Here is a 25833-nt window from a genome sequence, read left to right on the forward strand (position 1 = left end):
GTATGGAGGGTTTTCAAGGCAAAGAAAACAGCATTCAGCAGGATGTAGAAGAAATTGGGACTTGGGAAATTAGTACTATGTACTACTGGAGTGGGTAAGATGTGAAGAAGTAAAGCAGGAGGAGAATCATGAAGACCTTTCAGGGCTAATCTAAAGGGTTCAGACTTTATCCTTTGGCCTCAGTACAAGTCACATAGTCATAAAATAGATTACAAATAATTTATTCCTAATGATATTTAAGGAATCAAAGTCTGTAAGTATTTAAGTTATTTTTAACTTCCCATGGATTTAAAGGTTTTACTACCTCAATATTCCTCTCATTTCTTGAGCAGATTGGAATACAATTTGGCAGTAAAAAAAGGAAAGAAATAATGATACATGTTACATGGATGTACCTTGAAAACATTATGCTAAGTGCAAGAAGCCATACATAAAAGGCTACATATTATATGATTCCATTTATATGAAATGTCCCAACAGAACTACATAAGATAAAAGGTAGATTATTGGCTGCCAGGGTTGTGGGGAAAGAGGGATGGGGAGTGACTACTAATGAGGACAGAGTTTCTTTCTGGGGTGATGAAAATATTCTAAAATTGACTGTGATGATGGTTTCAAAACCCTTTTAGTATATTTAGTGAATATACTAAAAACTACTGATTTATACACTTTAAATGAGTCAATTGTGTAGTATGTAAATTATATCTTAATAAAGCTGTATTTAAAAAGGGGGTTGAAAGCCGATAAATTACCCAAGTATATGGCTTTTATGATGAATGTCTACAAAAGTATGGAAATGCCAATGTTTGCAAATATTTCACAGATCTATTTGATTATCTTCCACTTACAGCTTTAGTAGATGGACAGATATTCTGCCTCCATGGTGGCCTCTCTCCATCCATAGATACACTGGATCATATAAGAGCCCTGGATCGTTAACAAGAAGTTCCACATGAGGGCCCAATGTGTGATTTGTTGTGGTCAGATCCAGATGATCATGGTAGGTGGGGTATTTCTCCACGTGGTGCTGGCTACACTTTTGGACAAGACATTTCTGAAACATTTAACCAGGCCAATGGTGTCAAGCTGGTTTCTCGTGCCCACCAACTTGTAATGGAGGGATACAATTGGTCTCATGATCAGAATGTGGTTACTATCTTCAGTGCACCCAATTATTGTTACCGTTGTGGGAACCAGGCTGCTATCATGGAGTTAGATGACACTTTAAAGTATTCCTTCCTTCAGTTTGACCCAGCACCTCGCCATGGAGAGCCTCATGTCACCCGGCACAACCCAGACTCTTCCTATAATTTGTTCCTCAGAAAACTTGCCTTTGTATGTGGAAGTATACCTGGCTTTTTAAAATATATATTTAAAAACAAATTAAAAAGCAAGAGTAATCTATATGTTTCTGTAACAAATTGGGATCTAGCTTGGCATTAAATGACATCATGGACCAAAATGTGCCATACTAATGATGAGCATTTAGCACAACTGGAGACTGAAATTCAGTACTACACTATGTTCTAGATCAGTTAGTCTTAACAGTTTGTCTGCTCTGTTTGTAGTAGCCATTTTTTTCTGGACTAGTCAAACAAAAAGGGTAACTAACTAACTCCTTTCTCTCCTTTTGCACTTATGTGAAAATTTTAGTTCTAGTGTTTAACTGGCATGGATTAATAGAGTTAGAATTTTATTTTTAAGGAAAATTCATACAAGCTAACTTCCACCTACTCCATCATCACCTTTATTTTATTGAAATGTATAATTAACTGAAGACAAGATTCTTCTTGGGAATATGTTGCCATAACATTTAAGGAGATTTCCCTTCATTTAAACTAAATTACTGTTTTAAGTTGATCTGCATATTTCTGTATATTTGTCATGACAGTGCTTGCATCCTATTTGGTGTACTGAGCAAATAAACTTTCCATTTTAAACAAACAAACAAAAAAGTGGGGTAATATTATCTACCAAACTGAAATTTGTTCTACAACTAATTGTTGCGAAGTGCTTTGAAATTTATTGCTTTTTTGTATATAAAAGCAATATATATACAAATTTTTCACACAAAAAAAGTCAACTGTGATGATAAATGCATGACTATTTGATGATATTGTAAACCATTTATTGTACACATTGGATGATTACATGGTGTAGGAATATATAATATATATTAATAAAAAATAATTTTTAAAAAAGGGGCAATAATGTTAAAGATAGTAATTGGGAATTTTTAATAATTCTGAGCACCTTTCTGGTGGTGTGGTTGTCTCTCACATGTCTCTGGAGGGCACTGCTGGAGCTAAAAGGAAGCCACTAAGGATTTTAAGCAGAAAAGTGGCAAACATGGTTTGGAGGGAGAGCAAAGTATATGGATCTGAGTGATTTTTAGGAGCTAGAATTAAAAGAATCTGGCAAATAAATGGATATCAGAGAGGACAGAGAAAGAACAGTCAACCATGAAGCTGAAAGGTAGAAAGGGTTATAGAAAAAGAGGAAAATCAGTCTCTCTACAATTAATTTTTTAAATACTGAGTGTAGAGTACCTGTGGAACATACAAGTGAAGTCCAATAGATAATACCAGATTTGAAGTTCAGCCAAGAGGTCAGAACATATATATCTGGGGTTTATTAGTATATAATGATGGTCACTGAGAAGGAAGATATCAAATGGTAACATAGGGGGAAGGTATTAAATAAAGAAAGATGGAGGGGTCAAGACCTGAACACTGGAAAACATTGTTATTCAAAGGGCATGCAAAAAGAAGAAAAGGGCATAAAAGAGAAAAAGAAGAGGTGGGAAAGAAGAACCAGGAGAGAGACAAATGCATATTGAGTTTCTCCCAGAGTACTTACCTGAACCACTCGCTCATGGGTGGTAAGGACTGAGTCTATGAACATTTTTCTTCCTTGGTCCTGTAGCTGCAACACCTCTGTGGTTTTGGTAGGCATTGCGTAACTGTGGGAAGGAAGAGTCAGGTATGGGGAGGGTTCTCATAGCAGTAGCTGCAGCAGCACATTTTTCACCACTTCAATCAGGGTAGCCCCTCAGTACAGACACTACTGCACACAGTAGTCCCTGAAATCCATGGGATGTTATTTCAACTGTGAGCTTTTCTGCTACCAAGAGCAAAGTAACCACATCTCCTTAAACCTCCTCCAGAATTCTCTAAACTCCCTGAGGGGATAGACCATGTCTTATGTATTTCTGCATCCCCAATCATGCTTAATATGATCCTTCAAATAAAACTTGATTAATAAGTATTTGTTGCTACTAAAGAACAGTAAATTCTAAAAGAATTAGGTGTCACTAGCTTTGGAAACTTTGGTAAGAGTGGGTATTTTACCTCTTCTGGAGAAATAAGGCATGAAACTCAACTGTTCTAGACCAGGGTTTCTCAATCTCAGTACTACTGACATTTTAGTCCAGATAATTCTTTGCTGCAGCGAAGGAGGTGAGAGGTGGGACGTGGGAGTGGGGGAAGTGCTGGCATGCTTTGTAAGATCGTTGGCAGCATCGCCAGCCTCTACCCATTGGATTCCCCCTGCCCCTGAATCATGACAATCAATAATTGTCTCCATACATTGCCAAAGGTTCCTCTAGGGTGCAAAATTTTCCAGTGTTGAAAACCACTTGAGCTTATGGTCAACTATAATCAACTTCAGCAGATCCACATGCTGGAATGAAAGAACACTGGACTTGGGGTCAAGACTTGGCCCTGCTAAGCAAGTCACTTCCTACTCTAGGAATAAATTTCTTCATGTACAAATGGGATTATAATTTGGGTCTATATCAATAAACTATTATGAGGATCAGGTGTGGCGATAAAATAGGACTCATGAAATAAGGCAAACACAATGGACAGATATAGTATTCTCACTTATGTAAATAATTATAATATCCAAATTCATAGTCAGAAATTAGAATATAGGTTACCAGGGTGGCGGTAGGGAATGGGAATTAACACTTTAATTAGTATAGAGTTTCTATTCAATGTGATGGGAAACTTTTGATAATGGATGGTGTTGATGGTAGCACAACATTGTGAATATAATAAACACCAGTTAATTATACACTGGTTAAAATGGTGAAATTTTATGTTGTATATGCTACCAGAATAAAAAAAAATTTAAGCCACAGAACTGTACAATACAAAGAGTGAACCATAAAGCAAATTATGGCCTATAGTTAATAATATAATTTTAATTATATTGGCTTATCAATTGGTTAATAATAGTGAAAACTGTGTCAGGAGGTATATGGAACTCTGTATTATCCGCATTTTTCTGTAAATGTATAACTACTCTAATAATAATAATAAAGATAGGACTAATGGCTATAATCAAATATAACCGTGTTGTCTCCATCTTATCCAAAAGTTCACTAGACTAAAGATAAATGAAATCAACAGTAGGATTTCTGAATTTAATACTTCATAACATTTCATCAATTAATAGCAAAGGGCATGGCCATCTACATATGGACCTCTACAAAATGAAGGCAGTACAGAGAAAAGGAAAAGGATCAGAGGCATGACACTCAGTTATGGATTCAAATCTTGGCCCTGGGCAAATTAATTCAGGTCTCTGAATCTCAGTTTCTTCACCTATAAAATGATGAAAATACTTAGTTCACAGTGTCATTGGCAATGATTAAATGAGGTTACTACATCATTTGCCCAGCACACTATGCCCATAAATGCCAGGTCTCTTGCCCTTATAAGCAGTCAAGGAGTGCTGGGAACTGCAAATTCTTCCACATTACTTCCCAAAAAACAACCTCTCCCAATTTTCAGCTCCTGTTTCTACAATTCAAATACAGAAATACTTTCCTACATACATTCACAGACTCGTTATGAATGTCAAATAAGATAATCATATAAAAGCCTTCAGAAAGTAAAAAGCACTCTAAAAAGCTATCTTTCCTTTTTGGCAGATAAGACTAACTGGCTGAAGTGGGAGTTCTCCATTCTTGCCACTAAACATAAACTTTATTCTTCAATACTTAACTTCAGCAAGATTTCATTAATTTGTTTATTAATTTCTTCATTCTTTCAACAAATATTTACTGAGAGCCTGTTATGTGCCAGGCATTCTATGGGCAATATACAGTCTATGCTTTCAAGGAGCTCACTAAGAGTATATTGGAAAGACAGGAAGTACAAACATCTATATTGTAAGACAAAGGCAATAATACATATGTACTGAATACTATAGGACAAGAGGAAGTAAAAAGGGGCCCAGGGAAGGCTTAATAGGTGGAGTGTATGAAAAGAATGAGCATCAGTGTTACCTGGAGGACTTTCTAACAAATAGAGCAATATCTATAAAGCAAGGAGGCTAAAGAGGCCCACAAAGAGAACCAAAGAAAAACCAGTTTGATAAGAAGTACTGAGAACTCTGGTCATTTCAAAGTAGAAAAAGTCTTGGAATGATAAAAGTATGGTAATTTTTCATTAGTATCTTTTACACTTTTCTGTACTTTCTAAATTTTCTACAATAAACATTGTTTGGATGAAGAGACAATGAGCAGAGGGGAAGAAGTGAAATTCCTTTGAATTTCAAGTGTCAACAGATCAAGACAAAGAATGCAACCTTTGGGAAGCGTGCCAGTTTGAGGGGATTATATACCTAGAAAAGACATGTTTTAATCCAAATCCATCAGGTGGAAGCAGCCTATCCAGCACTATAGGTTGGAAATTTGATTAGATTATCTCCATGGAGATGTGACGTGCCCAACTGTGGGTATTAACATTTGACGCACTCCACCTGAGTCTTGATTAGTTGACTGTAATCCTTTAAAAGAAGAAACATTTTGGAGAAAGCTTGAGAATGACGAAAGCAGAGCCACAAGATCCACAAGCACGTACACAGCCAGAGACCTTTGGAGATGAAGAAGGAAAAGGCCCCAGAGGGAGCTTCATGAAAGAAGAAATATGGAGAGAAAGCTAGTAGATGTGAGTATGTTCACCATGTGCCTTTCCAGTTGGGAGAGAAACCCAATGAGAGAACTTTAATGGCCTTTCTTTTTTTTTTCTTCACATGGGCAGGCACCAGAAATCAAACCCCAGTCTCCAGCATGGCAGGCAAGAATTTTGCCACTGAGCCACTGTCGCACTATTCCATAGGCCTTTCTTGAGTAAAGGTAATCTCTTGTTGGTGCCTTAATTTGGACACATTTATAGCCTTGCTTTAATTGGGACATTTTCATGGAAACTAGTAACTTTTTAAATTCTCTTTTTAAAAAGCCATTCCATTTCTGGTATATTGCATTCTGGCAGCTAGCAAATCAGAACAGGGAGTATTAATGGAAAGGAACACAAAAGAGCCTGCTGTGGTGCTGGAGAACTTAGAACCTGTGGACTTTACTAAATATAAGTAACACCTCAACTTTAAAGAAAAAAATTTTTTTAATGTAAGTGGATTATTAAAAAAAAAAAAAAAAAAGAGGAAAAGTCACTTCACAGAGAGTATTGCTGAATGCTGCTTTTACCAGACCACAGGGCTGGGTCAGGAGTGATCGAAGAGTCACTTTACAAAAGGAAGCTGCTCCCAGATGGGTGAGAGTTCCATCTCCCCAGGAAACTGCTCTTCATAGGAGGATGAAAAATTATGGGCCCAATTGTATGACAGACCTCTACCTCTTTTTCTTCTCTTCTTTTCTCTCCTTCTGGGTGAATCCTGGCTGCAGCAATACAGACCATTTACAAGATAAAAGCTAGCATACTGTTCTCCTGCCCAATTCCATCTCAAAATGCAGATATCATCACTATTCCCCATTCCAGAGTTAAAATAGATCAAGGTGGATTGAACATTAGAAGAAAACTGTTTCATCTCTGAAAAGCTGGGCAGTGAGAACAACTAACAATATGTTGGTCTGAAAACCTTAATCAGTACAGAGAAATCAGTTTCTGAAAACAAGTATCTCTTTATGCGCTGCAACATTTGGAACAAAATGCCAGGAAAGAGGCAAAAAAACAGCATATGACTTATTGAGTTAGAATGCAATCCAAGTCAACAAATATTTATTCAGTGCCTACTATTCACATGCTAAGCAAGGTTCTAGAGTTAGACCACTGAGGAAAACAAAAACAGTCTAATAGGGATCACTAAAAGTAATTACAAGGTAAGGAATGAGTGTTATGAAAGAAAAGTTATATATCCTTTACTTCTCTTAAATATATAACAGAAGCACCTAACTTCAGGACATTTCCTGAAGAAATGGCATCCAAGATGAAGCCTAAGGAAAAGCAAGAGTTAGCTAGGTAAATGGGGAAGAGTATTCTAAACCCTAGAGAGCATATACAAAGATCCTAAAAGTGGGAAAGGATAGGAACTAAGCCAATGTGGCTGAAAGGAGAGGGAAAGATGAACAGACGTGTGAGTTAAGGCAAAAAAGTCAAGTTCAGGCATGGAGCACCTAACACACCAAGCAAAGATCTTTCATTCTGATTCTAAGGATTTTAAGTGGAAGGATTTTAAGTAGAGGCATGATGGACTCATACTGCCATTCTAAAAATCACCCTAATTGCTGTGTGAAAAACCTATGAGACAGAATCAGGAATTGGAAACATCTTGGTTCACATCCAGATCTTGCCACTCATTAGGTGTATAACTGTGGGCAAGCCTCTATTATAGTATTTCATTATTGCTAATAATAATGATAGCAGCCAATAGTTGCTGGTCACATCTCTAAGGACTTCACATATATTAACTCCCTTAATTTTCAGTATAACCTTTTTTAGGTAAGTACTTTTATTAACCCCGTTGTAAGATTAAGAAACTAAGGCACAAAGAGGTTAAGCAGACTATCCAATGTTGCAATAAGAATACAGCATGCAAGAGTAAAACTAGGCCATCTATCGTCAGAGTCCAAGCTTTGAGCCACTATGTACAAGGTGCATGTGTGAAGTAAGATAAATATATACACTCAAAAAATACCCAGCAATGTGCCTGGTTGATAGTAGGTGTTCAACAAATCCTACTGCCTTCCTGCCTTTACTCAAATATAGTCAGGGCATTCTAAAACCAGGTTTTAAAGCCAGTGTTTTTAAAAATAGTCCTTCTGTAGAAGTATTGACCAATGGAATTGAATCAAGAATGTGGAAATAGACCACTAAATCTACAGTCAACTGATGTTTGACAAGGCTTCTAAACCCAGTGAGCTGAAACAAAATAGTCCTTTCAATAAAGGGCATGGGAGAACTGGATATCAATAGCCAGAAAAATGAAAGAGGACCCTTACCTTACATTCTATACAAAAATTAACTCAAAGTGATCAAAGAACTAAATATAAGCACCAGTACCATGAAACTCCTAGAAGAAAATACAGGGAAACATCTTCAAGACCTAGTAATAGAAGGTAGCTTCTTAAACTTTATACCCAAAGCACAAGCAACAAAAGATTTTGTCAAAAAGGTGAAGATTCAGCCAACTCAATGGGAGAAAATATTTGGAAATTGATTATCAGATAAAGGTTTTATATCCTGTATACACAAAGAAATCATACAACTCAACAACAAAAGAACAAACAACTCAATTATAAAATGGGCTAATGATATGAATAGGCATTTTTCTGAAGAGCAAATTCAGATGAATAAAAAGCACATGAAGAGATGTTCATTTTTACTACCTATAAGGGAAATGCAGATCAAGACTATGATGATACCACTTCACAGCTAGAAGAATGGCTGCTATTAAACAAATAGGAAACTAAAGATGTTGGAGAGGATGTGGAGAAATTGGGACAATTATGCCCTGCTGGTGGGAATGTATAATGCTGCTATGAAGATAGTTTGGTAGCTCCTTAGGAAACTAAGTATCAAGTTGCCCCAGGACCCAGCAGTACCGCTACTTGATATATACCCAGAAGAGCTGAGAGCAGTAACACGAAAGACATTTGCACACCGTTGTTCATGGCAGCATTACTCTGAATTGCCAAAAGGTGGAAGCAATTCAAGTGCCTGTCAACAGACATGTGGATCAACAAAATGTGGGATATACATACAATGGAATATTACATAGCAGTAAAATGAAATGATATCCTGAAGCTATGACAAGATGGGTGAACCTTGAAGACATGATGCTGAAGGAAATAAGCCAGACACAAAAGGATAGATACTGTATGCTTCTGCTTGTATGATCTTGGTAAGGGAAACTCAGAGGCTTATAATATAGAATATAAGGGACCCAGAGATACACAGAAACTAGAGATGGGTAAATGGTTAGCTAATGAGGTTGAACTTAAATGTAAGGGAATCCATAGAAGTAATGGTGGTTCATTAGTGGGTCTATAATTAATATTGCCATATTCAAGGTGAACATGATTGAAATGGGTTGTACAGAGTCATGCATCCCACTGATTAACAAATACAGATACAAATAAGTTCTTGCATGAACAACTTCAAAGGTATGAATCTTGTACAAAGAGTAAAAATATAGGGGTACAGGAGGAAAACTACTATTGCATGTTATGGGCTATGTTTAAAAGGAAGACAGCAACAGTATCATAGCAATAACAGGGTTAAATAATTTGGGGGAGGGAGGACAAAAGTTAAGGGGATGTCTGGATTTTCTATTTGGTGAGGGTGTGTTTATCAGTTATTTTACTCTTTGGAGCAATGAAAATTGTCTAAAATTGAGAGACTGATGGACTGTTGACTTTGAACATTACACGTGATGCCCAATGGATAGAGGTGACTGAAGGATATACTGACTGAGAAGTAGAATGGTGAACTGTAGTGTATAAATGATCAAATATTGTGCTGCTGCAGAAAGGGATGAAATCGTGAGGCATGTGATGACGTAAATGAACCTGGGGGACATTATTTGATACAAAATAATCTGGAAACAAATGAGCAAATATTGTATGGTTACATTTTTAAAATACTTAGTAAATTGGGGCCTAGACTGTAAGCTCTTATAGCAGTCACATTTAGTCTGGAGCTGTAATTGTTATTTCCAGATTTTGAGAGGCTGTGCTATATACGTATAACCTGGTATTTCCCTGGAATTTTGGGAAACTTTGTGACACCTAAGACTCAGAGTAGAAGGTCTACAGGCCTGAAAGTCAGCATGGCCACATGCAACAACTGTTAAAGAAACTGAAAAAGAGATCAGGCTTCAACTAGAGATAAGAACGAAGCCAATCTGGTCAGGACTAAGGTAAATCAGAATACAGGGTTAAGAAGGACATTGTCTTTAAGACTTCACCTACTATATGAGATTGAAGGAAGAAAGGTTTATTTTGTCCAAAACCTAAATTTTCTATAGCATATAATATAACTCAACCCGTCTGGATAGATCATTTAAACAACCCAAACACATGGAGCCCAGAATGGGAATGAAGTCTTGTAATTCTATATAGCTTAATATAATGCCTGGATACATTCCAGAATATGTTGAGCAGATAATAAAAAAGTATTGGCAAAGTGCCTTGAGGGATAGGAGAAAATATACAGAACTATTAAACTTCACCACCAGGGAACCACAAATACTGTCTCAAACATTATGGAGTCCCAAGTCAATAGGCTAAGTCCTCGATCTTGAGGCTTGCTCTCGTGAAGCTCATTCATATAGCCGAGAAGCTAAGCCTACTTATAGTTATGCCTGAGAGTTACTTCCAGGTATATATTTTTTTAACTTTTTTTTTTTTGCATAGTATAACATATATACAAAGCAGAGAAATGAAAAAGCAATAGTTTCCAAAACACTCTTCAACATGTAGTTACAGGGCGAATCTCAGAGTTTGTCATGGGCTACCATATGATCTTCTCAGATTTTTCCTTCTAGCTGCTCCAGAATACAGGAGGCTAGAGGGCTTAAATATTTTTATTATCATCACAATCGACTTTTTTTCCCCTATTATTTACTTTTATTCCATATGTTCAACTCGTCTGTTGACAAGGTAGATAAAAGGAGCATCAGACACAAGGTTTTCACAATCACACAGTCACACTGCAAAAGCTATGTCATTATACAATCATCTTCAAGAAACATGGCTACTGGAACACAACTCTACATTTTCAGGTACTTCCCTCCAGCCTCTCCATTATACTTTAACTAAAAAGGTGATAGCTATATAATGCGTAACAATAACCCTCCGGGATAACCTCTCGACTCTGTTTGAAATCTCTCAGCCATTGACACTTTATTTTGTCTCATTTCACTCTTTCCCCTTTTGGTCGAGAAGGTTTTCTCAAACCTTTGATGCTGAGTCCCAGCTCATTCTAGGATTTCTGTCCCACGTTACCAGGAAGGTTTATACCCCCCGGGAGTCATGTCCCACATAGAGAGAGGTAGGGCAGAGAGTTTGCTTGTTGTGTTGGCTGAGACAGAGAGGCCACATCTGAGCAACAAAAGAGGTTTTCTGGGAGTGACTCTCAGGCCTAATTTTAAGCAGACTTAGGTTATCCTTTGTCAGGATAAGTTTCATATGAAGAAACCCCAAGATTAAGGGTGTGGCCTATTGCTTTGGTTGTCACAACGGCTTGTGAGAATATCAGAAATTCTCCACATACGGAAGTTGAATTTTCCCCCTTTCTTGCCATTCCTCCAAGGGGACTTTGCAAATACTTCTTTATTCACTGTTCAAATCACTCTGTGATTTATAGGGGCATCACTCTGGATAAACCTACAAAATCTCATGCTCTACTCAAGGTTCCATGTACTTATGGTGTTCAATTAAGCTGTCCACATAAGTTATATTAGGAAATGCACTAGTCAAAATATAAATTTTGTACCAAATAAACATTTTTTTGCTTTAGTCTCACATGTAAATTAAAGTTTCAAAATATGAATTACCATCTATTTTCAACCCCCTGCCATATTGGCATTCCTTTGTTCTTCCTCATGCAAAAACATTTTTAAATTTGTACATTTAGTCACTATCATTATACACTCTAACATTCCTAGATTATACCATCTCAGTCTTTATTGTCTATCTTTCTTTCTGATTTCATTTGTGCCCCCAGCCCTCCTCCATCTATCATTCTCACATTCAGCTTCATTCAGTGTTTTAACATAATTGTATTACACTTAGGTAGTATTGTGCTATTCATTTCTGAATTTTTACAATCAGTCCTGTTGCACAATCTGTATTCAACTTCAACTTCAAATACCCAATATCTACCCTATTTCTATCTCATGATGGTCTCTGTTCTTAACTGCAATTCTCGAAGTTCAGTCATTAATGTTAATTCATATTAGTGAGATCATACAGTATTTGTCCTTTTGTTTCTGGCTAATCTCACTCAGCATAATGCCCTTAAGGTCCATCCATGTTGTTACATACTTCATAACTTTATTCTGTCTTACAGCTGCATAATATTCCATTGTCTGTATATACCACAGCATGTTTAGCCACTCGTCTGTTGATGGACATTTGGGCTGTTTCCATCTCTTGGCAATTGTAAATAATGCTGCTATAAACACTGGTGTGCAAATGTCCGTTTGTGTCCTTGTCCTCATCTCCTCTGAGTAGATATCTAGCAATGGTATTGTAGGATCATATGGCAAGTCTATACTCAGCTTCCTGAGGAACCGCCAAACTGCCTTCCACAGCAGTTGTACCATTTGACATTCCCACCAACAGTGGATAAGTGTGCCTCTTTCTCCATATCCTCTCCAGCACTTGTGGCTTTCTGTTTTATTGATAATGGCCATTCTGGTAGATGTGAGATGATATCTCATGGTGGTTTTGATTTGCATTTCCCTAATAGCCAGAGAAGTTGAGCATCTCTTCATGTCCCTTTTAGTCATTTGTATTTCTTCTTCTGAGAAGTGTCTGTTCATGTCTTTTGCCCATTTTGTAATTGGGTTGTCTGTCTTTTTGTTGTTGAGTTGAACAATCTCTTTATATATTCTGGGTACTTTTATATATTCTGGGTACTAGACCTTTATCTGATATATCGTTTCCAAATATTGTCTCCCATTGTGTAGACTGTCTTTTTACTTTCTTGATGAAGTTCTTTGATGCACGAAGGTATCTAATTTTGAGGAGTTCCCATTTCTTTCTTTCTTTCTTCAATGCTCATGCTTTGGGTGTAAGGTCTAGGAAACTGCCTCCTATTATAAGATTTATAAGATATTTCCCTACATTTTCTTCTAAAAGTTTTACGGTCTTAGATTTAATGTTTAGGTCTTTGATCCATTTTGAGTTAATTTTTGTATAGGGTGTGAGATATGGATTCTCTTTCATTCTTTTGCATGTGGATATCCAGTTCTCTAGGCACCATTTATTGAACAGACTGTTCTGAACAAGGTGACTTGGCTTGACTGCCTTACCGAAGATCAACTGTCCATATATGAGAGGGTCTATATCTGAACACTCTATTCGATTCCATTGGTCAGAATATTTTTCTTTTTGCCAGTACTATGCTGTTTTGAAAGTCAAGTAGCATGAAACTTCCAACTTCATTGTTCTTTCTCAGGATATTTTTAGCTATTCGGGGCACCCTGTCCTTCCAGATAAATTTGGTTTTTGGTTTTTCTGTTTTTGAAAAGTAAGTTTTTGGGAATTTAATTGGTATTGCATTGAATCTGTAAATCAATTTAGGTAGAAGTGACATCTTAACTATATTTAGTCTTCCAATCCATGAACATGGTATGCCCTTACATTTATTTAGGTCTTCTGTGATTTCTTTTAACAATGTCTTGTAGTTTTCTTTGTGTAGGTCTTTTGTCTCTTTAGTTAAATCTACTCCTAAATATTTTATTATTTTGGTTGCAATTATAAATGGAATTTACATCTAATTTTTCTTCTATTCACTTTTACTGATAGTTTTCATTTATACACTCTTCTCCACATCTCGCTCTCTTGTCTTTTCCTATCTGTCTCTAGTGCTCCCTTTAGTATTTCTTGCAGAGCTGGTATCTTGGTCACAAATTCTCTCAATGATTTTTTACTGTGAAAATGTTTTAATTCCCCCCTCATTTTCGAAGGACAATTTTGCTGGATATAGAATTCTTGGTAGGCAGTTTTTCTCTTATAGTAACTTAAATATATCATCCCACTGTCTTCTCACCTCCATGGTTTCTGCTGAGAAGTCTACCCATAGTCTTATTGGGCTTCCCTTGCATGTGATGGATTTCTTTTCTCTTGTTACTTTCAAGATTCTCTATTTCTCTTTAACATCTGACATTCTGATTAGTAAGTGCCTTGGAGTACATCCACTTGGATCTATTCTGTTTGGGGTATGCTGCACTTCTTGGATCTGTAATTTTAAGTCTTTCATAAGAGTTGTGAAATTTTCAGTGATAATTTCCTCCATTAGTTTTTCTCCTCCTTTTCCCTTCTCTTCTCCTTCTGGGACACCCACAACACAAACGGTCATGTGCTTTATGTTGTTATTCAATTCCCTGAGTCCCTGCTCAAATTACAGGTTTCTACTTCTAGCTGCTCTAAGATACTAGAGGCTAAAAGATATATCAATTTAATGGTTCAGCATTCATAAACATTTGTTAAGTCCTATCTTCTCTGTATAATTCCAACATTACCTTTGATCTTTCCATCTTTTTCTTTAGGGGTGTTTGGGGTATAGCCATTCTAATTTTTTCATGTTGGAAGGGTATATCACTAATATGAGGTAGGGTGATGGAACTATCTGGTATTCTGGAGAGGCTGGGCCCTCTAGGTTTCAGGGCTTATCTGGCAGAGGACCTCTTTTGTGGCTCAGATGTGGCCCCTCTCTCTGTAAGCAAGTAAATCATCCTCACTCCCTATTATTCCAACTTGAATCAGCCTACTTAGAGATACAGAAGTGGATCCAAAAATTGCTGATGGGAAAGAGAGAGGAAGAGAAAGAATAAGAATGTTATTTTCACCAGGCTTATGGCATAGTTTATAACCTTTTTATGGCTTGAGCTACTTAGATTAAAAAATCATAACAGAGCAATTCACCATATATGCGTAGGTGTGGAGAAAAAAGCCCTCACACATTACTGGTGGGAATAGAAATTGAAGCAACCCCAATGAAAGGCAATTTTGCAATATTTGTCATAATCTCACACTTTGACAGATAAACATTTGATGAAGCAATTCCACCTTGAAGAATTTACTCTATAGATATTCTCACTTGTGCAAAATGACAAATGTGCAATGTTATTTATTCAATGCAGAACTATTTGCAGTAGCAAAAAATTGTAAACAACCTAAATGTTCTTCAGCAGAGAACTTGCTAAATAAACTAGGAGAATATTGTGCAGATATGAATGAGTATGTGTATATACTTTCTATGTATGGAAATATCTCTATGAAATGTTCATAGGTTAAAAAAGCAAGTGGCCTAACAACAGGTATAGTATGCTACCATTAGGACACAGATGTGTAAACAGCTCTGGAAGGATCTTCAAGAAATAAATTACATCAGTGACTGGTGGAGAGAGTAACTAAGTGGCTGAGGACAAGGAGAATCATACCATTTACTCTTCATGCTGTTTGAGCTTTGAACCATGTGAATGTATAGCCTACACAAAAATAAAATTTAAAAGTTGCCTAAAAAAGAACAAAACTTAAAATAAGACCCACTATAATTAAAAATACTGCCGTCAGGCACAAGTGAGTTTAAATTCAGGTGACTTACTAATTCTGTAACTTCTGGCATATTACCTAACTTTTCTGAGCCTTGGTTTCCTCACCTGTAAAATGGAAAAATACTAATATCTAATTCACAGAGTTGTGTGAAAATGAAAAATAAGTATAATTTTTGCCATACACACATACTTTGCTGTGTGCTAACTTGTACACAATGGCAAACCACCTAAAATTGTTGTTATTTATTTAGTATTTTTCTCTAAATAAAATCCCCTTTTAAAAAGCTATTTTAAAAGAAACTTGGTTAACACCTAGTGACTGGTAGCAATTGTAAAAGAAAAAAAAAAAAAGAAAAAAAAAAAAAGCTATTTTAAGGAAGAAACTCAAAGCCCACACAGATCAAGATGGTGGCATGAGATGCTCCAGGACTCTGTCTCTACACAGAAGCTTTGAACCACCACCAAGAACTGGCAGAAACATCTTTCTCAAAGCTCCAGAAAACAAAGGACTACAGTAACAGGATGAGCACCAAATCAACAAAAAAACTGCTTAAAAGAAAAAGATCTCCTGGTACTCGAGTAGGCTTCTTCTCACCTCTTATCATCTTGGCATGGAGACAGCCCACATTCCAGTATGGATCCCTGGTCCCAGTTCTGCAGGGAGCAGAGTAACCCTTGTCACATAAGGGGAAAGGACTATGAGGAGACTGTTCTCTAGGGAAGAGGAGTTATTTGTAACCATGTAAATAGGGAAATCCCTAGGGTCACATATTCATGCTCCAGACAAAACACCTATAGAAAGGATCAGGGACTTTATATAATTTGGCCTGGAGTTATTCTCATATAATGCATTGTAGGGAAAATCTCTGAAAGAGAGTACTTGAAAGGTCAATCTGCAAAGATTAGGAAAGGGGTTTTTTTCCCTTCTGTTTTTTTTTTTAATGTTAGCTCCTGGCACTCAAGGAAAACTTGATCACAACACCAGGTAGATACAAGCTCAAGGAACAGATATCTCAGTCTAAATTTCAGCAATAACCCATTAAAATATTGAAATATCCAGGTTTCTACAAAAGGTTACAAACCATAAAAAGAAACAGGAAGTGATGGCCCAGGCAAAGGAGAAGATTAAAGCATTAAAAGCACCAGTGAGGAGGATCAGATCTTGGACATACCAAAAACTTGAAAAACTGGTTCTCACACTCAAAGAACTAAACAAAAACATGGAAAAAAGAAGTTATGGAAATCTGGCAAACAATAGATAAACACAAAGGGAATGTCAATAGATAGATGGAAATGATGAAAAAGAACCAAATCGAGCTGAAAACCACAGTAACAGAAATTTTAAATTTCCAAGAGGAGTTGCAACAGCAGATTGGAACTGGCAGAAGAAAAGAATCAGTGATAAGTGAAACCATCCACTTTGAGGAACAAAAAGAATGAAGAAAAGTGAACAGTGCCTGAGGAACCTGTGGGACACCATCAAGTGTGTCAATGTAATATTGAAGGAGTTCCAGGAGAAGAGAGAAAACAGCACAGAGAATATTCAAAGAAATAATGGCTGAAATTTTTCCAAATTAAAGAAAAGATGTAAATATATGCATCTAAGAAGCTCAAAAGAATGCCACAAGGGTCTACTCTCCAGCATATTATACTCAGACTGTCACATGACATGTTCTGAAAGCTACAAGAGAGAAGCAATGTGTCACATACTAAAGAGGCTCAATAAGATTAAGTGCCATTGTCTCATCAGAAATCATAAAAGCAAGGAGGCAGTGGCATGACATATTAAAGTGCTGAAAGCAAAAAATGCCAACCAAGAGTTCTATATCTGGCAAAAGTGTTTTTCAAAAATAAGGAGAGTTGAAGACATTCCCAGATAAACAAAAGCTGAGGGAATCTGTCACCAGTAGGCCAGCCCTAAAAGAGATGCTAAAGAGAGTAAATAGATTGAAAGGAAAGAACCACAGACCACAGCTTGAAGCATGAAAAAGAAATAAATATCATTGATGAGGGATAAGATGGCAGCAAATATAAATGCCAGTACTTCTGAATTTTTGGTTTGTAACTCCACTTTTCACTTCCTACAAAATCTAAAAGACAAGTGCATCAAATGTAATGATAAATCAATGGTTTTGGACTCATAATGTATAAACATGTTAACTTGTGACAAGAACTCCTTAAAGGTGGGGGAATGGAGGAGTATATGAATGCAGTTTGCATATATTACTGAAGTTAAGTTGGTATCAAAGCAAACAAGTTTGTTATAGATTTAGGATTTTAAAGTTATACCCCATGATAACCACAAAGCATATACAAGCTCCTGGAAACAGAAATTAGAGTACAGGTTCCAGGGGCAGGGGGCAGGGGGAATGAGAAGCTAATGCAAAATGGGTATATGGTTTCCGTTTGGGGAAATGGGAAGGCTGTGCTGATGGAGGGTGGTGAGAGTGATGTGAATGTGAATAATCCACTGAATGGTATGCTTGGGAGTAGTAGCGATGGGAAAGTTTGTATTTTATATATGTACCCACAGTTGAAAAAGAAAAAGAAGGAAGAGACAATAGCAATTAGAGGCAATGCATGATCCCTGATGGGCTCTAGCAAGGGAGGAGAGAAAGCTCCATGGGACATTATTGGGATAAGTGAAAGGGTTGGAATGTGGAGTGTAGATTTTGGGCTTTATGAGCTTGGTGGCTGCACCTGAGATAGCTATATGGGTGGGTGTCCTTGTTCTTGGGACATATGCATGGCAGTGGTGAGTGTCTGAAGAGCAAGATGTATGCAACCTACACTCAAGTGTTCAGAAAATGGGCTGATAGAAGAATGGACGGATGGAGAGATGGACAGATAAATGCACTGATGCAGTGATGTGGCAAATAGTTAGGAGTGTTGGACTGGTGTCTGGGGAAAGAGGAGTCTGTTGGGATCCTCTTTATGAGGTTTCTATTGTTTTTCTAACTGGCCTGTGGGTTTGAACATACTCTGAGGTAAAAAGTTAAAAAAAGGAAAAGAGAAGAAAGTTGAGATATGGAGCAATTAGAAATCTCATACATTGCTCATAGACATATTAAAAGATACAACCACTGTGGAAAACAGTTTGGTAATTATTTATAAATTTAAACATATATTTACCATCCAGCATGGCAATCGTCCTCCTAAATGAAATGAAAACTTATGTTTTCACAAAAACTTGTACATGTTTTTGGTGCAGCTATTTTATAAGTGCCAAAATCTGGAAACAACCCAAATGTCCTTTAATAGGTGAATGGATAAACAAACTGTGGTACATCCATTCAATGAAATGCTATTTAGCAATAAAAAGGCACAAACTACTGAAACAGGCATTATCATGGATGAATGTCAAATGCATTAAGCTAAATGAAAAAGCCAAACTCAAAATGATAAATACTATGTGATTCCATTTATCTGATGTTCTGAAAGAGGCAAAATTACAGGGCAAAAAACAGATCAGTAGTTGCCAGGGTGGGTGGTGGTAGTGGGGATGACTACAAAGAGGTAGGAGAGAACCCTTTAGGATGATGGAAATATCCTGTATCTTGATTATGATGGTATTCACTTGACTATGTGAATTTATCAGAACTCATATTCACTAAAAGGGTGAGTTTTACTGAATGTAAACCATACCTCAATAAACCTATCATTAAAAAAAAGAAACTTTGTATTACTATTATAAATGGAAAACCAGTATCAGTGACCATAAATAAGTTAAAAATAAATGCAATGAAAACAAAATAATGTTATAAAATGCCAGCTAGATTCTAGCGCTTGCCAAAGACAGCCTGAGGTCTCCTATCTGTTATAACAATTAGGAAGTGCTAAAGCAGTGTTAAGGACATTAAGCACTACACAGAGACTTTCTCCTTGTCACAGTTAGGGTTAAGTGAGAATTTAAAAAGGAAGAAATTTCCCACCATGTGATTTAATGTTATTTAAGGCAAACTGCAGGACATCACACACTTTGCAAAACACTGAGATAAGACACATAAAGTGCCTGGCCTGGAGTACATAGTCAGAAAATGTTAGTTCCTTTCCTCTAGTTTTCCAACAAATCCAAAGAATAAATAAAAAGCAGAGGAGGCAAAGAATAACTAAATAAATGGACAGATATACCATGTTCACAGATCAGAAAACTCAACATAGTTAAGATGTCAGTTCTCCCCAAATTGATCTATAGACTGAACACAATCCCAATCAAAATCCCATCAGGCATTTTTTTTCTGTAGAAATCAACAAACTGAATTTAAAATTTATATGGAAAACCAAAGGATCTAAAATAGCCAAAACAACTTTAAAATAGAGAAAGCTGGAGTTGCAGTAATCAAATTACAGTAATCAAGACAGTTTGGTATTGGAATAAGAATAGATATTTAGGCCAATATAGCAGAATAGTCTAGAAATAGATGTGCACATATATGGTCAATTGACTTTCAACAAAGATTTCCAAGAAAATTCAATGCAGAAAGAAAATTTTTTGTCAAATGGTGCAGGAATAATTGGATATCCATATGCAACAACAGTAACTTCAACCCATACCTCACACCATATACAAAGAGTAACTCAAAATGGATCATAGACCTAAATGTAAAACTTAAAACCATCTAGGAGAAAGCATGGAAGAAAATCTCTGTGGCCTTAGGTTAGGAAAAGAGTTCTTAGATATGACACAAAAAGTAAAAAACATAAAAGAAAAAATCTGATAAAGTAGACTTCTACAAACCTAAAAGCCTCAACTTTTCAAAAGATATACTTGAGGAGCTACTGGAATGCTCATACACTGCTGATGGGACTATAAAATGGTACTCCATTTTGGAATATAGTGTGGCTGTTTCTTATAAAGTTAAACATACATTTACTGTACAACCTAGAAATCTCCGTCCTAGGTAGTTACTGAAGAGATAAGACATATGTGCACATAAAACCTGTATGAGAATTCTTATAGTAATTTTATTCAAAATCACAAGCATAAAAGAAACAACCCAAATATACATGAAGTGGTGAATGGATAAGCCAATTGATATCTATCCATACAATGGAATACTACTCAGCAATAAAATACTTTCATGGATGTTTTCTCAAATGCCTTATGCTACCTGAAAAAGGCCAGACTCAAACAACTACATACCGTATGACTTCATTACGGCATTCTGGAGATGTTAAAATAATAAGTACAGAAAATAGATCAGTGGTTTCCAGGGACTAGGAGTGGGAGCATCTGGGCATCAAAGAACTTTGTGGAATAATGGAATTGTTCTATATTTTGATTGTGATAGTGGTTTCACAGCTACATATATTTGTCAAAATTCAAAGAGCTATACTTTTAAAAAGAGTAAATTTACTACTTATAAATTATATGTCAAAAACATGAGTTAGTAATACAATAATGTTAGAACACTGAATGAAGCTGAATGTGAGAATGATAGAGGGAGGAGGCCTGGGGCACAAATGAAATCAGAACGAAAGATAGACAATAAAGACTGAGATGGTATAACCTAGGAATGCCTAGAGTGTATAATGATAGTGACTAAACGTGCAAATTTAAAAATGTTTCTGCATGAGGAAGAACAAAGGAATGTCAATAATGCAGAGTGTTGAAAATAGATGGTAATTAATACTTAAAACTTTAACATATGTGTGAGACTAAAGCAAAAAATGTTTATTTGGTACAAAATTTATATTTTGACTAGTGCATTTCCTAATATAACTTCTGTGGACAGTTTAATCGAACAGCATAGTACTTGGAACCGTGTGTAGGGCAGGAGATTTTGTAGGTTTGTCCAGAGTGATGCCCAGATAAATCCCAGGGTGATTTGAACAGTGAACAGGGAAGTATTTGCAGAGTTCCCTTGGGGGAATGGTGAGAAAGGGGGGAAAATTCAACTTCCCCAAGTGGAGATTCTTGATACTCTCACAGGCAGTGGGGACAGCCAAAGCAATAGGCCAAGCCTCCAATCTTGGGGTTTGATCACACGAAACTTAATCTCGCAAAGGATAGGCTAAGCCTACTTAAAATTAGGCCTAAGAGTCACCCCCAAGAGACCATGTTCTGTTGCTCAGATGTGGCCTCTCTCTCTTGGACAACACAGCAAGCAAACTCACTGCCCTCCCCCTCTCTACATGGGACATGACTCCTAGGGGTGTGGACCTTCCTGGCAAGGCGGGACAGAAATCCTAGAATGAGCTGGAACTCAGCATTAAGGGACTGAGAAAATCTTCTCGACCAAAAGGGGGAAGAGCGAAATGAGACAAAATAAAGTGTCAGTGACTGAGAGATTCCAACCAGAGTCGAGAGGTTATCCTGGAGATTATTCTTATGCATTAAACAGATATCACTTTATTAGTCAAGATGCAATGGAGAGGCTGGAGGGAACTGCCTGAAAATGTGGAGCTGTGCTCTGGTAGCCATGTTTCTTGAAGATAATTTTATGATGATATGGCTGTCGCAGTGTAACTGAGTGGCTGTGAAAGCCTTGTGTCTGATGCTCCTTCTGTCTAACAAATGTTAAAATAAATAAAATGTTAAAATTTAACAAATGTTAAAATAAATTTAGTAGATTGAAATGCTGGTGATCGGTGAAGGGGAGGGGTAAGGGGTATATATGTATGAATTGTTTTCAGTCTTGTTTTTATTACTTTTTCTGAATTGATGCAAATGTTCTAAGAAATGATCATGATGATGAATATATAACTATGTGATGATAGTGTGAGTTATTGATCATATAACAAGAACGGAATAATCATATGATAAGAATGTTTGTGTCTGTATGTGGTTATGTATCATAAATAAAAAATTAAAAAATAAAAAATAACATGAGTCAAAAGAAAAAGCAGAGCATGCTATCCCCACCAAGGATATTCCATGCAAAGACACCTTTCATACCTTTCCTCAACTTTAATGGAGAGATCATTGCAAAGGTTGTGAATATATTGAGCATAATTTTCTGTCAGGACCATGTCATATGATGTCAGATGAACATTTAAAACCCCATATTCATAATCTGTTCCCAGATTAATGGGTCTCACTTCCACTTTTCCCCGTTTCTTCTTGGGCTGAATAGGAAATAAACAAAAAGAGAAAGAAAATAAATTAAAGTATTATGTAAGAAATTCTAATCATACCATCATGATATAAAGAAAAAGCAATCTTTCAAATAAACACATTTGTTCACTATTTTGTTCTCAGCCCCACCTACAAATTGATGTTCTCCTGGGAAGGACTGGGCAGATTCCCTCCCTTGTCAGTCTAGGCTATGACATCAGGCAATGAAAGGAGAGGGAATATTGCTGGCATTACTTTAACATGAATACATGTGACTAACTTCTGCCATTAACTTGTTATGCAACTCACCTCCCATCTCTGGTTCTCAGTTTGCCTATATGTAAAATGATGGAGTTACACTAGATGAAACATTCTTTTTTTTTATTTTTTAATTTGGCATGGGCAGACACCGGGAAACAAATCTGGTCCTCAGCATTGCAGGCAAGAACTCTGCCTGCTGAGCCACCGTGGCCCACCTAGATGAAACATTCTTAACCTGGAACCCATGCACAGGATTTAAGGGGTCTCTAAACCCCCTGAATTACATGTACATTTTTCTGAGGAGAAAATCCTTAGCTTTCATCAGAATCTTAAAGAAATCAGAAGCAAGGAACACAGCATCAGTTTTCTTCCAGCCCTTCTAAGTTCTGAAACTCTCTATTTATTTATATAACTTTCCTTTTGAGAAATGAGATATGAAACAAATTATTTTATTTCTGCCTTTTCCTTTCATATAAAGTACTGCTTTACTACATTTCAACCTATGCAGGCTGCTATAAAAAATTAAAATGAGGTCTAGAAAAACAGATATTTACTACAACATATATCCAGATCAAGAGAGTTTCTCAGCTGAAAATAACTGAAATGTCCTCCAAGAGGCAGCTTGTTAAATAAATTACGGCAAAAAGAACTCTGCCACTGAGGCACCATGGCCCATCTGGGAAAAAAATAAAATAAAATAAATTACGGCATATCCACACACTAGGACTTTATGCAGCAGTAATAAGAAATAAACACTTCTTTATGTACTGATATGGAAGGATCTTTAAGATAAATTAAATGATAAAAGCAAACCAGAATTAATATGGTCAAAATATTATCATACATATAATAAAGAGTGGTTGGGGGAGAATATATACATGTATGTATGTGTGCGTGTATAATTACATAAATATTTGCTTGTATAACCAAAAAGTATCTCTGAATGGATGCATACAAATATTATATCATTAGTTGCCTATAAATAAACTGGTGGTTGGGGCATGGCGGGGGGCGGGGATGGAGTTTTTTTACTTTTTCCCTTTTACACATTTTGTATTTTAGCAATTTTAATTAAAATTTTTATTGCAATGTAGTTTTCATACTGTATACTCCAACTTTCACAAAGGGAAAACAACTGTATAATCTGTACCCTGAACAAGAAGCAGAACATTAACAGTATCCCCAAAATCCCCCTCACAACTTCTAAATTGGTAATCACCATCCTGACTTTAAAACCCATAAGGTTATTTTGCTTATGGGCTTTAAATTTATGAAAATGAAATGACAGAATATGTTCTCTTTTGTATCTGACTTTTCTCAGTCATTATGCTTGAAGATTCATCTGTGCATTGTGTGAAACAGCATCCGTTCCTTCTCATTGCTCTGGTACGCCACTGAATGAATACGCTACAATTTCTATATCCTTTCTATTGTGGGTGGAAATTTGTGCTGTTTCCAGAATGGGGCTATTACAAATAGCACCACTACCCCACATTCTTGTATGTACCTTTTAGTGAGTATGCATATACATTTCTATTGAAGATACACCTGCAAACGGAACTACTTTATAGAGTAGGTATGTGTTCATTTTAGTAGATACTCTCAAACAATTTTGAAAAGTGGTTCTCAATTTAGATTCCCACCAGAAGAATTTGAGAATTGTAGATGCTTTACATTCTTGTCAATAATTATAAAACTTACTATATAGTTTCATGGTTTTTATTTTTTGTTGTTTTTAGCCATTCTGATGGCTATATGGTAGCGGTGTATTGAAATTTCAAGTTGCGTTTCCTTTATGCCTATTGAGTTTGAGCACTTTCCCATAAGTTTACTGGCCATTTGGATATTTTCTTTTGTGAACTACCTATTCAAGTACTTCACACATTTTTAAACTGGGTTGCCAGAAGAGACTTTTGCCTTAGGACAGACCATGCCTGCAACTAACTTTGATGAGATTGTGTACTATTTTTGATTTCGTATTGTTACTGAAATGCTGTGAGGTTTTCTGATACTGCGATGGAATGAATGTATTTTTCAGGGTCCAGAGTGTGGAATGTACTGGTATGAAAGGATTATGTGCCCTAGAAAAGCCATGTTTTAATCCTGATCCACTTCTGAAGGCAGCTGTTTCTTTTAATCCTTATTCAGCCCTCGGATTTGGAAACTTGATTAGATTATCTCAAAGATGTGACGTGCCCAATTGTGGGTATTAACCTTTCATGAGAGGGAGATGCGACTCTACCCATTCCAGGTGGGTCTTGATTAGTTTACTGGAATCCTTTAAAAAAAGAAACATTTTGGAGAGAGCTACAACAGGGCCATGAAAACCATGAGAGTCCACACAGCCTTTGGAGATGAAGAAGGAAAATGTCCCTGGAAGAGCTTCAGGAAACAAGAAGCCTGGAGAGAAAGCTAGCAGATGCTGCTAGCTTTTCACCACATGCCTTTTCAGTTGAGAAAGAAATCCTGAACCTCATCAGCCTTCCTTAAGTGAAGGTAACCTCTTGCTGGTACCTTAATTTGGACATTTTTATAGACTTGCTTTAATTGGGACATTTTCATGCCTTAGAACTGTAAACTCGTAACAATAAATTCCTCTTTTTAAAAGCCGTTTTGTTCTGACATATTGCATTCCAGCAGCTAGCAAGCCAGAACACCCACCTTTTTCTTACTTATTTATAGATGTTTTTTATATATTCTAGATATGATCCTTTGTTAAATATACACATTGCAAGTATCCTCTTCTACTCTATAGCTTGCCTTCTCACTTTTTTTAACGGTATGTTTTCATGAGCAGAAGTTATTTTTTTTTTATTAATTAAAAAAATAAACTAACACAACATTTACAAATCATTCGATTCTACATATGCAATCAGTAATTCTTAATATCATCACATAGATGTATGATCATCATTTCTTAGTACATATACATCGATTTAGAAAAAGAAATAGCAAGACAACAGAAAAAGAAATAAAATGAT

At 36.4% G+C, this 25833-nt stretch overlaps 1 protein-coding gene and 1 pseudogene across 1 annotated transcript in view; one reads left to right on the forward strand and one right to left on the reverse strand.

The window, feature by feature from the left end:
• The window catches only part of MRPL48 (mitochondrial ribosomal protein L48), a gene marked incomplete at its 5' end in the record, with an annotated part of 129816 nt that overhangs the window by 8390 nt on the left and 95593 nt on the right, over nucleotides 1–25833 (reverse strand). The window contains 2 exons of the mRNA XM_077114719.1: nucleotides 2860–2962; nucleotides 22433–22602. Of these exons, the coding sequence (XP_076970834.1) occupies nucleotides 2860–2962; nucleotides 22433–22602 (273 nt within the window). The remainder of the gene's footprint in view (nucleotides 1–2859; nucleotides 2963–22432; nucleotides 22603–25833) is intronic.
• Nucleotides 3–1939, forward strand: LOC143643908 (serine/threonine-protein phosphatase 2A catalytic subunit beta isoform pseudogene; annotated as a pseudogene).

This window comes from Tamandua tetradactyla, chromosome 8 (assembly GCF_023851605.1).
Source record: "Tamandua tetradactyla isolate mTamTet1 chromosome 8, mTamTet1.pri, whole genome shotgun sequence".
Lineage (NCBI taxonomy): Eukaryota > Metazoa > Chordata > Mammalia > Pilosa > Myrmecophagidae > Tamandua > Tamandua tetradactyla.